At 40.0% G+C, this 15,250-nt stretch overlaps 1 protein-coding gene across 4 annotated transcripts in view; it reads left to right on the forward strand.

Moving 5' to 3' along the window:
* Positions 1 to 15,250, forward strand: part of UMAD1 (UBAP1-MVB12-associated (UMA) domain containing 1) — a 260,457-nt gene that overhangs the window by 17,084 nt on the left and 228,123 nt on the right. For all 4 annotated transcript variants that reach the window (XM_024130332.3, XM_024130320.3, XM_024130326.3 and 1 more), the window contains exon 2: positions 9,335 to 9,434. In XM_024130332.3, the coding sequence (XP_023986100.1) occupies positions 9,353 to 9,434 (82 nt within the window). In that variant the 5' untranslated portion in view covers positions 9,335 to 9,352. The remainder of the gene's footprint in view (positions 1 to 9,334; positions 9,435 to 15,250) is intronic.

Genomic DNA, 15,250 nt, shown 5'->3' on the forward strand with positions numbered 1-15,250 from the left:
AGATTGCTTTTGCTATTTGGGGTCTTTTGTGTTTCCATACAAATTGTGAAATTTTTTTTTCTAGTTCTGTAAAAAATGCTAGTGGTAGTTTGATAGGGATTGCATTGAATCTGTAGATTGCTTTGGGTAGTAGAGTCATTTTCACAATGTTGATTCTTCCAATCCAAGAACATGGTATATTTCTCCACCTATTTGTATCATCTTTAATTTCTTTCATCAGTGTCTTATAGTTTTCTGCATACAAGTCTTTTGTCTCCTTAGGTAGGTTTATTCCTAGATATTTTATTCTTTTTGTTGCCGTGGTAAATGGGAGTGTTTTCTTAATTTCACTCTCAGATTTTTCATCATTAGTGTATAAGAATGCCAGAGATTTCTGTGCATTAATTTTGTATCCTGCTACTTTACCAAATTCATTGATTAGCTCTAGTGGTTTTCTGGTAGCATCCTTAGGATTCTCTATGTATAATATCATGTCATCTGCAAATAGTGACAGCTTTACTTCTTCTTTTCCTATTTGGATTCCTTTTATTTCTTTTTTTTCTCTGATTGCTGTGGCTAGAACTTCCAAAACTATGTTGAATAAGAGTGGTGAGAGTGGGCAACCTTGTCTTGTTCCTGATCTTAGTGGAAATGGTTTCAGTTTTTCACCATTGAGAACGATGCTGGCTGTGGGTTTGTTTCTGCAGTTTTGAAATGTGAAACAATATAGTCGAGTTAACATTTTAGTCCTGGTACGACAGCCAAGTATAATGTTTTTTAAAAATTTGAAGAAATGGGGGTATACACATCGGTTTGGTGATAATAAAGGGGTGTATTTTCATAATATAATTTGAGATGTTAGAGATCAGGATCTCAATCCCTGAACTTCTGTATTTTCAGTTTGAAATACCACTGATGTTTGTAATTTCAGCTACCACTTACATGCTAACAGCTCCCAAATTCCAACCCTATTCCTTTCATTGGAGCACTAGGTCCTATTTTTCCAACTGCATTTCACATATTTCCATTTGGACCAGTCATTGTTTCCCTGCATGTAAACTTGTCTGAAATGGAGTTAATTTTTTTCTTCTCTTTTTTTTTTTTTTTTTTTTTTTTTTGCGGTACGCGGGCCTCTCACCGCTGCGGCCTCTCCCTTTGCGGAGTGCAGGCTCCGGTCGCGCAGGCTCAGCGGCCATGGCTCACGGGCCCCGCCGCTCCGCGGCATTGGGATCCTCCCAGACCGGGGCGTGAACCCAGTTCCCCTGCATCGGCAGGCGGACGCGCAACCACTGCGCCACCAGGGAAGTCCCCTTTTCTTATTCTTAATATCACTTTCTTTACTCCCTCAGGCTTGAAAGTTCAGTCGTCTTTTAGTAATTCCTTTCCATCAGTATTTTGTAGAGTTGAGAGTCACTAGGTCCTGTTTCATATTTCTGTACACACCTTCTTTTTCATTCAAACTTCTCACACCATAGTCCAGTCCCTTTTGCTACAACGTTCTAACTTCATGGCTCCACTCTCTCAATCAGTCTCTCCAGCATTTTATTTTATTTTAATTGAAATATAGTTGGTTTACAATGTCATGTTAGTTTGAGGTATACAGCATGGTGATTCAGTTATACATATATATATACATATATATATTTTTTTTTCTTTTAGATATTTTTTTCTATTATAGGTTTTTACAAGATATTGAGTATAGTTCCCCGTGCTATACAGTAGGTCCTTGTTGGTTATCTATTTTATATACAATAGTGTATATATGTTAATCTCAAACTCCTAATTTATCCCTTCCCTTCTTTCCCCCTTGGTAACCGTAAGTTTGTTTCCTATGTCTGTGGGTCTATTTCTGTTTTGTGTATCAGTTCATTTTTATCATTTTTTTTTCTGGATTCCACATGTAAGCAGTATCATATGATATTTGTCTTTCTCTCTCTGGCTTACTTCACCTAGTATGATAATCACTCGGTCCAACCATGTTGTCTAGCCTATTGTTTTAAATTTAATCTTTCTGAAACACTACTTTCCTCAAGATCCTAGACTAGAAAATAATATTAAGTGAATCCCGGTAAGCCACTCTCGATATTCTAACATTTTCTTGACTTAGTAGCCCTTTTAATAATTTGTCTCTTCTTTTGTAGTCTTCATTTCTGTTGCTTACCTCCATGCTTCTAGTGAGGTTAATCTCTCTGCTGTCTCCTAAACACTCTCTGTTCGTTGTTCCTGGTGATCCTTCTTATAGGAGAGGCCTTCCTTCTCTTCTTGGTTTATATCTGTGCCCATCAGATGAAGTTAAACTCAAGGCTACCTGTTTGTGAAGTATAACAGGGCTCTTCTCATTCTCATTGAGCCTTCTGGAATGTTTTATACTGTTTATTGCTGTTTTGGGTAATATAATCTTGTCTTTCAAGATTAAAACTATCAAGATTAAAACTATTAAAACTATCAAAAGTATGGGACCATTGTCTTTTTTGGTATCTCTCGGAAGAAATTAGGAAACTTGTTATCTAAATTTGTATTCCTTTTGTCTAACCATGCAGTTCACAGCCCACCACACAGAAGAAGAGGAGGATTAAACATGGTTCAGGATTTTAGTTTTTCAGCAGTATGAAATTTACATATTTATTGGATTTTGACATTGACACAATGTGAAGAAAAAATGTGTGTATATATATTTTTCTTATATAGTTAAGTGGCTGCTGTTTATCACCCCCACATAGACATTTCAGTCTTTATGACATATTTATATTGTCAAATAGTCTGTTGAAATTGAAAGAAGGTGATCAAATTTAGAAAACCAGGTTACCTTAATCCTTTTGTCATGGGTAATATCACTTAAAAGGTAAGTCTTAGAATAATAGGAAAAAATAAATATATCACTTGTGCTGCCTTCCTGCAGAGCAGCAGGATCTGTGCTGCGTAGCGATCAGGGTCGCTTTCTATATGCAGTCTGCGTGCCATTAAAAGTGAAGACACTGTCCTTTTATTTTTCAGTTTTGTGTGAATGTATAGAGAAAGAAGTATCTTGCTTTGTATACGAAGACTGCATTTGTAACACACACAAAGTCGTTTAAGAGATTTGAGACAATTTTACGAATAATTGTGAACTACCACATTTATATAACATCTAGAATATCAAGCTAATAATGAATTTTTAAAATAGCTTTATTGGGGTATTATCAACATATGGTGAATTGCACATGTTGAAAGTGTACAATTTGATGAGTTTTTACATGTCTATATACCCTGAAACCATCACTGCAATCAAGATAATGAATATATTTATCACCCTCAAAAGTTTGCTTGTGATCCTTGGTAATTCCTCCCTCCCACCTTCCCTCCCTGCACCTCCCATTCCCCAGGCAACCACTGATCTGCTTTCTGTCACTATACATTAGTTTGCATTTCCTAGAAGTGTTTTGTGGTCTGGCTTCTTTCACTCAGCTTGAATTTTGAGATTCATGCATGTCATAGCATATCTTAGGCCTTCATGCCTTTTTATTGCTGAATAGTATTATGGATATGCTACAGTTTGTTTATCCTTTTTATCTGTTGTTGGACATTTGGATTTTTTCCAGTTTGGGGCTATTACCAAAAAAGCTGTATAACGTTTGTGTACAAGTGTGGACATATGCTTTCATTTTTCTTAGGTAAATACTTAGAAGGAGAAAGTCTGGGTCATATGGTAGGTGTATGTTTACGTTTTTAAGAAACTGCCACAGTACTATATTATTACACCTACCACAGTGTATAAGAGTTCCAGTTGCTCCACATTTTTGTCAACAGTTGGCATGGCAAGCCTTTTAAATTGTTAATATTTTAATAGGTATGTAGTGTTATCTCATTGAGATTTTAATTTGTATTTGCCTATTGACTAATGATGTTGAGCATCCTTTCATGTGACTCTTTGCCATCCACATACTTTTTTTTTTTTGCTTTGGCTGTGCTGGGTCTTCGTTGCTGCGCGTGGGCTTTCTCTAGTTGTGGCAAGTGGGGGCTACTCTTCGTTGCGGTGTGTGGGCTTCTCATTGTGGTGGCTTCTCTTGTTGCGGAACACAGGCTCTAGGTGCATGGGCTCAGTAGTTGCAGCACGTGGGCTCGAGAGCATGTGGGCTCAGTAGTTGTGGCTCGCAGGCTTTAGAGCGTGGGCTCAGTAGTTGTGGTGCACAGGCTTAGTTGCCCCGCAGCATGTGGGATCTTCCCAGACCAGGGATCGAACCCGTGTACCCTGCATTGGCAGGTGGAGGACTCTTAACCTCTGGATCACCAGGGAAGACCCACATATCTTCTTTAGGAAAATGTCTGTTAATAGCTTTTGTCCTGTTCTTATTGGTTTGTTTTCTCATGATTGAATTTTAAGAATTCTTTATATATTCTAGACACACGTCCTGTATCAGATTTGTGATTTGCAAGGATTTTCTCCCAATCAGTGTCTTGGACAGTGAACTCTTCATCCCCCATCCATATGGAAGCAGTTCCAGGATTCCCATGTTTGGGGAGTAAGAGGCATTCTGGGTTGGGTCCCAGCTTAGCCAGGCAAGAGTGTTGTTGCTGGCTAATAATGGATTTTTAAGAATAAATTTTGATATTTCACCCACTTATAAAATGTAAAATTTGCTTATTGTAGACAGTTTTTAACATGCTAAAGTCGTACCTAAGGAAATGAGGCTGGAACATGCTTGATAACTCCAGGCAGAAGAAGGCCACTGTCAAGGCCATGTAAGTCAGAAGCATGAGTACTCATGTCTTCCCATATACTCAGCGGGGGGCAGCAGGACTGTTCCAGGCCTCCTCCACTTTGGGGATGGAGCTCCTAAATTCCTCTTAGTTTTGCTCAGGATTGCCTCCAAAATGGGGTAGTTTCAGTTGCTGTTTGTTCCCATAAATATAAGTTGAGTGCTGCATTTGCAGTGCCTGGTCAGTATCTGGCCTAAGCACTTAATAAATACTCATAAAATATAAATATAAAGTAAGTGAAAGTCTGGAACGTGGATATTGTGGAATTAGCAAATATCTTCAGAACACAGAGCTGAGCAAGACTTGGGAAAGTAGGGATTTAGAAAGACAGAAATGGAATTAATCAAATGTGTTTCACTAATATTAGGAAATAATAAAGTCCAACACAAATGTCTTGTTAAGGGCTCCTTGTCTTTGGTGCTTTGTTGATGAAAAGCATTCAGTTTTGGTACCAAAAAGACTTGGTTTAAAATTCTAGCTCTGCTGTTTACTAGCCATATACATTTGCATCAATACTTAACCAACTTTACTTCAATTCTTTCACTTACACATTGTGAATAGTTATGTGTACCTGGCGGAATGATTGTAAGATTATGGGAGATAGAGTCTATAAGGCATTTAGGTACAGTGCGTGACACATCGTAGGAGCTCAGCAAATGTTAGTGGGGTTTTAGTTACCCCCGTTCTCTTTCCCAGTTCTAGTCTTAGGTGGGGAAAGGAAATCTGGCTTCTGGAGTGGTGACCTAACCATGCAGCTTTCTTGCTGTGGGAAGATCTTAGAATGGTATTGCCGGTCCTGCTGGGATAAATTTTTATACCACCTTGTGTGTGTTTTCAATGGTACAAAAAATATCATGGTATAAAGATAATTTGATTACAGATTTTAGTGTCTCAGGACATAGTCTTTTCATGCATGGAGTGATTACTGTAAAGCTATATGTATGGTTAGACTTACTTAGGTACCTAGTGGAATGAATCATGAATGTCAGCAGCAGTATAGATGGTGCAAGGGAATCCCAAGACCTGTATTGTAAAATTGGCACAGCGTTCCCATGGAAACGCATCTTGAGGTGACTGTTGTAGAGGAAGGAGTTAAGGCAATGGTCAGGCTGGCAGAATAACAGGTGCGAGGGTGACTGGTACTTTCATAACCATTTTAGAGCAGTTACCAATGGATGTTTGTAGCAAACTAGTCTTTGCTGCCATTCTGAGTTCTTTTATACTGTCTCTACTACCTTTTTCCTATTCCTGACCTGTTTCTTCCGTGCCTGGATGTTTCTTGACTCTTGGAACCTAAGTTCTCTCTCCTTCTCGGATATGTTTGGAATTTTATAATGTTCTAAAGTGACAAACTGTAATATTATGCATTGCCACATAAGTCATACTGTTGGCAACCTGCTGCAGCCTATTTAAGCCTGTATATTGTTTAAGTTTGATTTTTTTTTAGGTCATGAAAAACTTAAATGCTTCACTTAATTATTTGAATCATAAGTTCTCTACAAAACACTTGCATTCAAAAGGGATTCCGGCACTACAGCTGAGTTTGGTCTGGCTTTTATAACAACGTATCTAAACGTTGGGGGGCTTGAGAATGACTTATCAGAACCGCTTTTGTGATTTCTGTGTTTGTTCCATTTCTGTCTTGTGGCCAGACATGAAAAGGTATTGGAAATTTGAGTCCTTCTATTAAAGGCTTTTCTTTTATATGTTAGAAAGGAGCCACTTTTTAAAGGGCCTCTCTCTGTGGCCACAAAGCTCCTTCTAGCACTCTAATGGCATGTGACACAGTGAACCAAGCAAGCAACATGGCCACACCTACCTCCAAGGAGGGTAGAAAACTGCAGTTCTTATATGTCTCCTGATATAAGGTGGAGAGCCAGTGAATGGCCCTAATGATTCCGTGGTCACCATATACTCAGTTCTCTTTCCCTACGGTAGACAGAGTGACTCACCCCTCCCCAAGGGCAGTAACCCAAATGGCTCCATTCAGTCATAGCATCATGCTCTAAGTTCAGTATTTCTTCATCAGGTCCAGATGTGGCACCTCTTGTTGTAGAGACTTCATGAACTAAAAAGACCAGCAGTCTGTCCCTTCTGTCCCCTCCGGTAACTGGGAAAAATAACTGCCCAAACCACTGTCATCCAGAAAGGGGAGGAATGGGAGATACACAGCAGTCACCGAGTGATAGCAATTCTGGAATCCCACTGAGCAGGCATTTTGGGGGATCCCCGCCTTGGATTGGAGAATGTTCATTAATTATGTCCAGATTCTGCTTCTCAGGAGAGCCCCACCCCCAGTCCCATGTTCTCCAGGCACTCCACCCAAAGTTTCTTCCTTTTCCAGTAACTTCCTTGGCTACCACCGAAGTAGGCACTGGAGAATAGACCCTCCTTGGGGGCTGAGCAGTTTTCTCTGGCAGCTTCCTGTCTGCAGCATTGTTGTAAATTTCCAACAGTCAAAGTCCTCCTTTAATTCAGACTTGTCATTTTGGCAGCACAACTCTCCAAAAATTTTGTTGGTTTCTTATCTATTTGATTATAATCAGCTTCATGTATCTGTAGCCAGACCTACAATTTTTGCTAGCTGTAACTCTTAGATTTGCTACATTTCTCATCTCTTTCACCCTTAAATGTGCCCCCCCCTTTATTTATTTGAAGGTATCTTTTCTCTCCTAGGCTTCAGGTGGACACCGATCCCCTTCGTCTCTTTTTCCTGACCCATTGTAGCCTAAGAATTTACTGAGTGCCACATTCATCCAGACTGAGGCTTTAGTATCAGGTGTGATGGCTAGATCCTTGATTTGATCCTTACCCAGATTGAATTTTAATCATCTGTTGTTCCTTCAAAGGCTTTCTCTGTTTTAGTTTTAACTATTTGGGATTGAGAAGTTAGTTGCTTCTTCCAGTCTTTTAAGTCTTTAAGTTTGAACTTTATTGTCTTACATTCCTGCTTATAAACCAACCAGTTCTTTTCTGATCTCATTTCTCTCTTGCATGGGTTTCTCTTTATCTTAGTTATTTTTTTCATCTCATTCCTTGTCTTTTCATCTTTTCCTTTTGCTTTTCCATCTAATCTTGTTTTTTTGGTGTTTTTGTTTTTGTTTTTTTACCAGTTTCATACAGGCCATGTCTCCTTGTATTCTCTTGAGGGTGCCAAACTATTTCCAGACTTTTCTTTTGGCTTCATCACTATATCCAGTAAGCTCAGCCTTTGAGGATTTCAGAGGTGATTCCTTTCCCTTTACTGAAATATTTTCTTTTTCACATGGCTTGTGTTTTTCTTCTCCATTTTTTATTCTTTTAAAAAGTGAAACCTGCCAGATGTGCTTTCTGTCAACAAATTGGCTCTTTTACCATCCACTCCGATCTACAACTCAGGGCAGGTTGACCTACACAAATCCTGGTGCAATTCTCAGTTTCTAGAAGCATCTTGCTCAGATAAAATCTTTACTTATCCTCCCTGCTTGATTTTCTGGTGGGTGGAATATATGAAACTGAAATGTGGGGCACTTGTGGCCACCAGGAACTTTTCTTTGCTGTCTCTTACATTGCTTTGCTTATAGCAACTCAGAACGTGACATGTCCTCCCAAGTTTCCTTCATCTTCCTTCCCAGTTGTTTTCTAAGAGTTGTTGCCCTGCCTGAGTGTACAATGCTGAATGTACAAAGATGGGAGTACACAGAGAAGAGAGGGTGTGTGTGTGTGTGTGTGTGTGTGTGTGTGTGTGTGTTGGGGGTAGTGCACAATAATCTCACCAACACAGATATTTGCACTTATGGGAATTTACATTTGGCTACAATTTTACAATGAATACAGTCCTTGAGTGTCTGAATCAGATAACCAACTCTAGAGGGTGTTTGTAGTGCCTTCTTTTCTTTTTTCAGGTGGCCTTAGTTTCATGAGGCTTAAGGTAGTTATGGCATGACAAGAAACCTGGACAGGATTTGTTGTTTTTTTTTTCCCCTTTCCTCAGTCCAGTGTCCAATTTATGGCTAGTGAGATCCTTCCAGATTCTGGTGTTATCTGTTGACTTGAGTTTTACTTGTAGTGATTTCTTGGGTTATTTCCTGCATGTTCAGAAATCGAGAGAGGATGAACACAGTATTTCAAACTGGAAGTCCATGCTCCTTAATTTCTGGTTTTGTCTTCTGACACCTAGAGAGGGCTTGTGTTCTTAAGTTTGGGAATAGAATTCCTAAAAGTAATTATTGTGATATCTTTATATTTGGCTTTTAAAATTTATTTGGCTGCGTCAAGTCTTAGTTGCAGCACGTGAGATCTTTCAATGCAGTGAGAGGGCTCTTTGTTCTCTCCAGTTGTGATGCGCAGGCTCCAGAGCACACGGGCTCAATAGTTGCAGCACGCAGGCTCTCTAGCTGTTGGTGCATGGACTCTAGAGCACGTGGGCTCAGTAGTTGCAGTGCACAGGCTTAATTGCCCTGCAGCATGTGGGATCTTAGTTCCCTGACTAGGGATCGAACCCATGTCCCCTGCATTGGAGGGCGGATTCTTAACCACTGGACCACCAGGGAAGTCCCTGTATTTGGCTTTTTACTAAGAAGGGTAAGAGTTTTACGGTTTCATCTGAATTTGATATTATGTAGTGTTTCTATTTCAGGTAACAGAGGAAGCAGCAATGTTTCACTTCTTCAGAAAGCCTCCGGAATCTAAAAAGCCCTTGGTACCAGAGACAGAAGCAGATGGATTTGTCCTTTTAGGTGAGTCTTTTTAGGAAACAATATCATAATTAGATGAATTATTTTTCCTTTAAAAGATTACTTGAAAAGTATATAATTGATTTTAAACATTTTCCTATTAATTCCAGAGTTAGTTTATGTATATGAAATCTATAAAAATATAGGTCATCAATCACTTAAAATATTGTCATCAAGTCAGACTCTTCTTATACAGTACATTGGTTTGGATGTGTCCTTCAAATTCAATTTATAAAATCATCCTATTTTTTCTATCCAATAAGCTAGTCAACCTTTTTAATTATGAAAAAGCAGAAGTCTTGATGAATCCTTGATAAATTCGAATTCTGTTTTATAAATAGCACCAAGCCTTGCTTCTTAAATTAGCATCAAAAATTAAATCAGGCATCCAATAAATAGTTGCTGAATGAGGTTAATTTATTTCTTTTATTGAAGTGTAGTTGATTTACAATATTGTAATAACTTTCAGGTGTGCAGCATGGTGAGTCAATATTTTTATAGCCTATACTCCATTCAAAGTTATTACAAGATAATGGCTATAATTCCCTGTGCTGTACAGTATGTGCTTATTGCTTATCTTTTTTATATATAGTAGTTTGTATCTCTTAATCCCGTACCCCTGATTTGCCTCTTCCCTTCTCTTTACTTTTTGGTAACCACTAGTTTGTTTTCTGTATCTGTGAGTCTGTTTCTGTTTTGCATATACATTCATTTGTATTATTTTTTAGATTCCACATGTAAGTGATGTACAGTATTTTTTTTCTCTGTCTGCCTTATTTCACTAAGCATAATACTCTCCAGGTCCATACATGTTGCAAATAGCAGAATTTCATTCTTTTTTATGGCTGAGTAATAGTCCTTTGTGTGTGTGTGTGTGTGTGTGTGTGTGTGTATATGTATGTATATATATACTTCATGTTCTTAGTCCAGTCGTCTGTCAGTGGGCACTTGGGTTGTTTCTGTGTGTTGGCTATTAAATGGTGGTGCTAGGAGCTTTGGGGTGCATGTATCTTTTTGAATTCGTGTTTTCATTTTTTTCCGTGTATATAACCAGGAGTGGGATTGCTGGATCATGTGATAGTTCTATTTTTAGTTTTTTGGGGAACCTCCATACTGTTTTCCATAGTGACTACACCAATTTACGTTCCCAGCAACAGTGTTGAAGTACACTTTTAAATCTAAATGTGTTAAATAGTGTCTCCTAAATGTTAAGACTAGTTTATTTTCTATTATAAAATTAATACCTGCTAGTTATTAAGATTTTAGTGGCTTTAAAAAATATTTCTTGGGCTTCCCTGGTGGCGCAGTGGTTGAGAGTCCGCCTGCCGATGCAGGGGATACGGGTTCGTGCCCCGGTCCGGGAAGATCCCACATGCTGCAGAGTGGCTGGGCCCGTGAGCCATGGATGCTGAGCCTGCGCGTCCGGAGCCTGTGCTCCACAACGGGAGAGGCCACAACAGTGAGAGGCCCGCGTACCGCAAAACAAAACAAAACAAAACAAAAAATTTCTTTCAACCAAATACTATGCTCTTCCCAAAGGGAATTCTGAAAAATAACATTTCTTTCATGTCATTGTGTCTTTCCCCCAAGGAAGAGATTTCCAGTCTTTACATAGTTCTTCCCAGCAGTTCTCTACCAACAGGGTGGTGAGGAGGAACCAAAACCCAGAGTCCCCTTGTGAAACGCATCCTCTTCTACTCTGGATTTCCTCCCGCCAAATTCAGCTCCTTCTCTGAGAGGATTTGCATGAACTCATAGAGTGTTTGCTTCTGGTGATGTTTCTCAGGTGTCTCCCTTTCCAGATTCTGGTTTCCTGTCTCTTCTGTCTTTATCTTGGCCCAGTCATCCCAGAGTCCCCTGGCATTGGCAAATGGTCTGCGTGTCTTGAGGAGTAGAAGATGGCTCCTTGGGTTTACGGGTAATCCTGAACCTTCGGCTTAGGCTCTCTCGGCCTCTGACCCCACACATTCAGAAGGGTGGGTGGGTGGGGCTCTGCCTCTTCAGCCCTTCCCTTTAGGATCTGGTCTCTCACAGTAAGGATGCAAGGATTTTACCCCTCTGGCCCTCTTCTGTTTCTGGGCCTTAATCTCTGGGAGACCGGAAGAGAGTTTTTCTCATGGCTGAATGTTACCATAGAATATCCCACCTTTTCCACAGTCAAATTCTGGCAGGCCTGTGTGTTTTTCTGTATCTGCTTCCTGTGGCCTGGGACAGGGGCAGTAGCTAGAGTGGTCAGAGTTATTTTCTCTCTGACCAGATCCCCTACGTCTGAGGTAAAGTAGTGGGGCATAGTCTGACCAGGGTTGGTGGCTTTTCTGGGGAGCCTCCTGACTGGGATAAAGTGGGGTGCCATGGGCACAACTGCTTCTCTGGCCCTTCTTACAGTGTCAGGAAATTGTGCCTTGCCTTCTAAGTCAGAACTGGCTCTGTCAACCCCAACTTCTGTTTCAAAAGCTGCCAGCGTTGCTTCCCTTTCACCTGCTAAATTAGCCCCACTAACAGAAAAACTTCAGGGATGCCTCTAGTCTCCTGTATAGTTTCGGCCTCTTCAGGAGTTTCACAATAAATTCTTCTCTCAGAAATTTGCTTCAGCAAAGCCTGGTTTTCCAAACTCTGTTCTGTATTCTTCATTTTAGAACACCTCTGTAATCTCAACACATATGCAGAGAACTGTGCTCTTTTCTGTTGTTTCATGATTAGAAATCCACCTTATTCTCTTTTTTTATCAAATAGGCATTTAAAGGCTGTGAGTCTAGTGCACTGACATGTCTGAGAGCACATACAGCTTCTACAGCTGGACTTCGTCGTGAACTCTCGATACGTCTTCTTCACCTCTCTGGCTCTGTGGCCTGCCCCTTTGCAGCATTACAGAGACAACTTTTAACCACAACTGAAAAAACCCCTGGTGCTGCTGTCTCTAAAATCTCCTTCAATGTCTGGTAGCTTGTAACTTGAAGATGTTTCATTGCCTGTCTTGTAACTGCCCAACAGGGGCCCCATTCCCATGGTATTCTGCCTTAGCCGGTGAAGCTTCTGTTATGGACCTTTCCTTCCTAGGAAAGACTAGTTTAAGAAGTGGTATTTAACTGAGCCTCAGAAGACAGAAATGTCCAAATTTGCTAATGCTTGAGGGAATTTCTAGCAATTAATTACTCTCATATGCTTTCATGTCCCACCTGCTCCATCTGATATATCTACGCTATAATGGTGCATTTTCCCAAAAGCCTGACCTGCTGTATTTTCAGGAAGTTTTCCTAGGGCCATCTTGGACTAAGCGGGATTGGTGTTGACTCCTCTACCATAGTCTTGTGGTTGGGAAATCATGGTGAGGCATCACTTACCTCCCAGTCCCAGGATTGTGATTTAATTTCAGATGCCGCTGGTAGTGCACCATCATTCAGATGATCCAAGCAAGAGCAGACTCCCAAATGTTGGCTGAAGGCTTCTGGTCCGTCAGCTGCCATGTCTGCTGATGCTTGTCTCTGTTTAGCGTTATTTTTTCCCAGGTGCAAAGCTCTACTGCCCTCTACCATTTTCCATGAAAAATCCTTGTGTACCTACTGTTCTGTGATCTTAGTTACTCTCTTGAAGTTTTGATGCTGTCAGTCAGCATCATGTCTGGGTTCTCACTTCCTCTGTTCTTCTCTTTTCATCAGTAACACCATCTCCCTTCTTTCTCAGGAGCACCGCAGAGACTCTACAGTGAGTTGCAGGTATAATGCTGACTCGAGCCAGACCCCTTGGGTTTATATCCTGGCTCTACAATTTACTGGAGTTTCCATTGTAGGGGAGGCAAAACTTTACCTCTCGCCTCTTAGAGTCTCTGGCTGGGCCGGAGAATTAAGTAGACATAGGACAGATGAAAAGAAGAAAAGCATATGGATTTTTACATGTACATGGGGGCCCCCACAGGAGAATGAAGACCCAAAGATGTGGCCGAACCTAGGTTCTCATATACCAGGTTGAGCAAAGAGGCAGTTGTGGAAAAGTAACTAAAATATGTGGGGATACTAAAGGAAGATGAGGGTTATTTTAACAGTCTCTGATTTTGTGGAGTTCTCTTGCCCCTGACTCTCCATCTTTGGTGGTAAGAATGTGTCTTTCCTACTGGCATTTTCCATAGGTTTCTTTTCTTTTTTCTTTTTTTAAAATCTCCTGCTTTCAGGAAGAAAAGGGGAGGTCAGAGTGCCCTTCTTGCACCTGCTATTTTTCAAGTGCCTTTGGCTCAAAATAATTCTTATGCCAAAGTGGCATTTTGGGTTGGTATATCTGCTACCCTTCATCATTTGGGGAAGCTATGAAACCTCCAGGGTATCATTTAGCTTATCTAGAAAATGAGCATGATAACAGTACCAACCCAATAGGGTTATTGAGGTGATTAAATGAGTTAATGTGTGTAATGTACTAAGAACTACCATGTGAGTGAAGTGGTTGTGTTATCTCCACATGCAGGGGAGGACTAAAAAGCTAGAGCTAGTTCCTCTAGCTTACATAGAGCAGATCTGGAGTTAGCCCAGGCATTCTGACTTCAGAGCCTATCCTCTTAACCACTAAGCTATCCATCGCTTTTTTTTTTTAAATAAATTTATTTATTTTTTGTGTGCATTGGGTCTTCGTTGCTGCAGGAGGACTTTCTCTAGTTGCAGCGAGCGGGGGCTACTCTTCGTTGCGGTGCGCGGGCTTCTCATTGCGGTGGCTTCTCATGTTGCGGAGCACGGGGCTCTAGGCGCACGGGCTTCGGTAGTTGTGGTGCGCGGGCTCAGTAGTTGTGGCTCGCGGGCTCTAGAGCACAGGCTCAGTAGTCATGTGCACAGGCTTAGTTGCTCCGCGACCTGTGGGATCTTCCTGGCCCAGAGCTCAAACCTGTGTTCCCTGCATTGGCAGGCAGATTCTTAACCACTGCGCCAACAGGGAAGCCCTCCATCACTTTAAAAAAACAGGTCATATTATCATTTTAGAATTTAAGACATTAGTGACATTTTAAGCTCTTTTAAAAACATTTAAATTGTGTTCATTAATTTTTAAAAGACAAAGTGCTGTGCTTTTTTATTTTTATTTTTTTACTAAAAGAGGGTTGGTTGTATTATTATTCATAAAGTTTGGCTTTAATTTTGGCTGCCCCAAACTTTTCACTATTTAATATTTTAAACATTTAAAACTATTGCATAAAACTCTAATCTCCTTAATGAAGTTGAGGTTGGAAGATGGTATATAGTCAGCCCTCTATATCAACAGATTCTGCATCTGTGGATTCAACCAACTGCAGGTTGAAAATATTGAAAGAAAAAAAAACCCAGAATGTTCCACAAAAAGCAAAACTTGAATTTGCCATATGCCTAGCAACTATTTACATAGCATTTACATTGTATTAAGTATCATAAGTAATCTAGAGATGACTTAAAGTATACAGGAGGATATGTATAGGTTACATGCACATATATGCCGTTTTATATAAGGGACTTGAGCCGCTGCAGATTTTAGTATTGGGGTACTACAGAAACCTAAGGACAACTATACATTGTTTAATTAGTAAAATATCCTTCAGCAGTTAAGGCCTTAACTGAACTGACTGATAAAAGTCAGGATAAATTATTAGGAATATAGTTAATTATCTTAAAAAACAGGATGGTAACCTCTTTTTTTAAAGAAACTGATTTGTTCTAAGTTGCTTTTTCTTATCATATGGTTCGATATTGACATATATAATATCTGCTTAGTCTCAGAGCATACTGTGTAAAATATTTTGAAAAGTACCAAGTAGGTCAAATGGTAGATATGAAATACTTTTATTAACATGACCCCATACTTTGACAAGTGTG

This window comes from Physeter macrocephalus, chromosome 5 (assembly GCF_002837175.3).
Source record: "Physeter macrocephalus isolate SW-GA chromosome 5, ASM283717v5, whole genome shotgun sequence".
In the NCBI taxonomy this organism is placed as follows: domain Eukaryota; kingdom Metazoa; phylum Chordata; class Mammalia; order Artiodactyla; family Physeteridae; genus Physeter; species Physeter macrocephalus.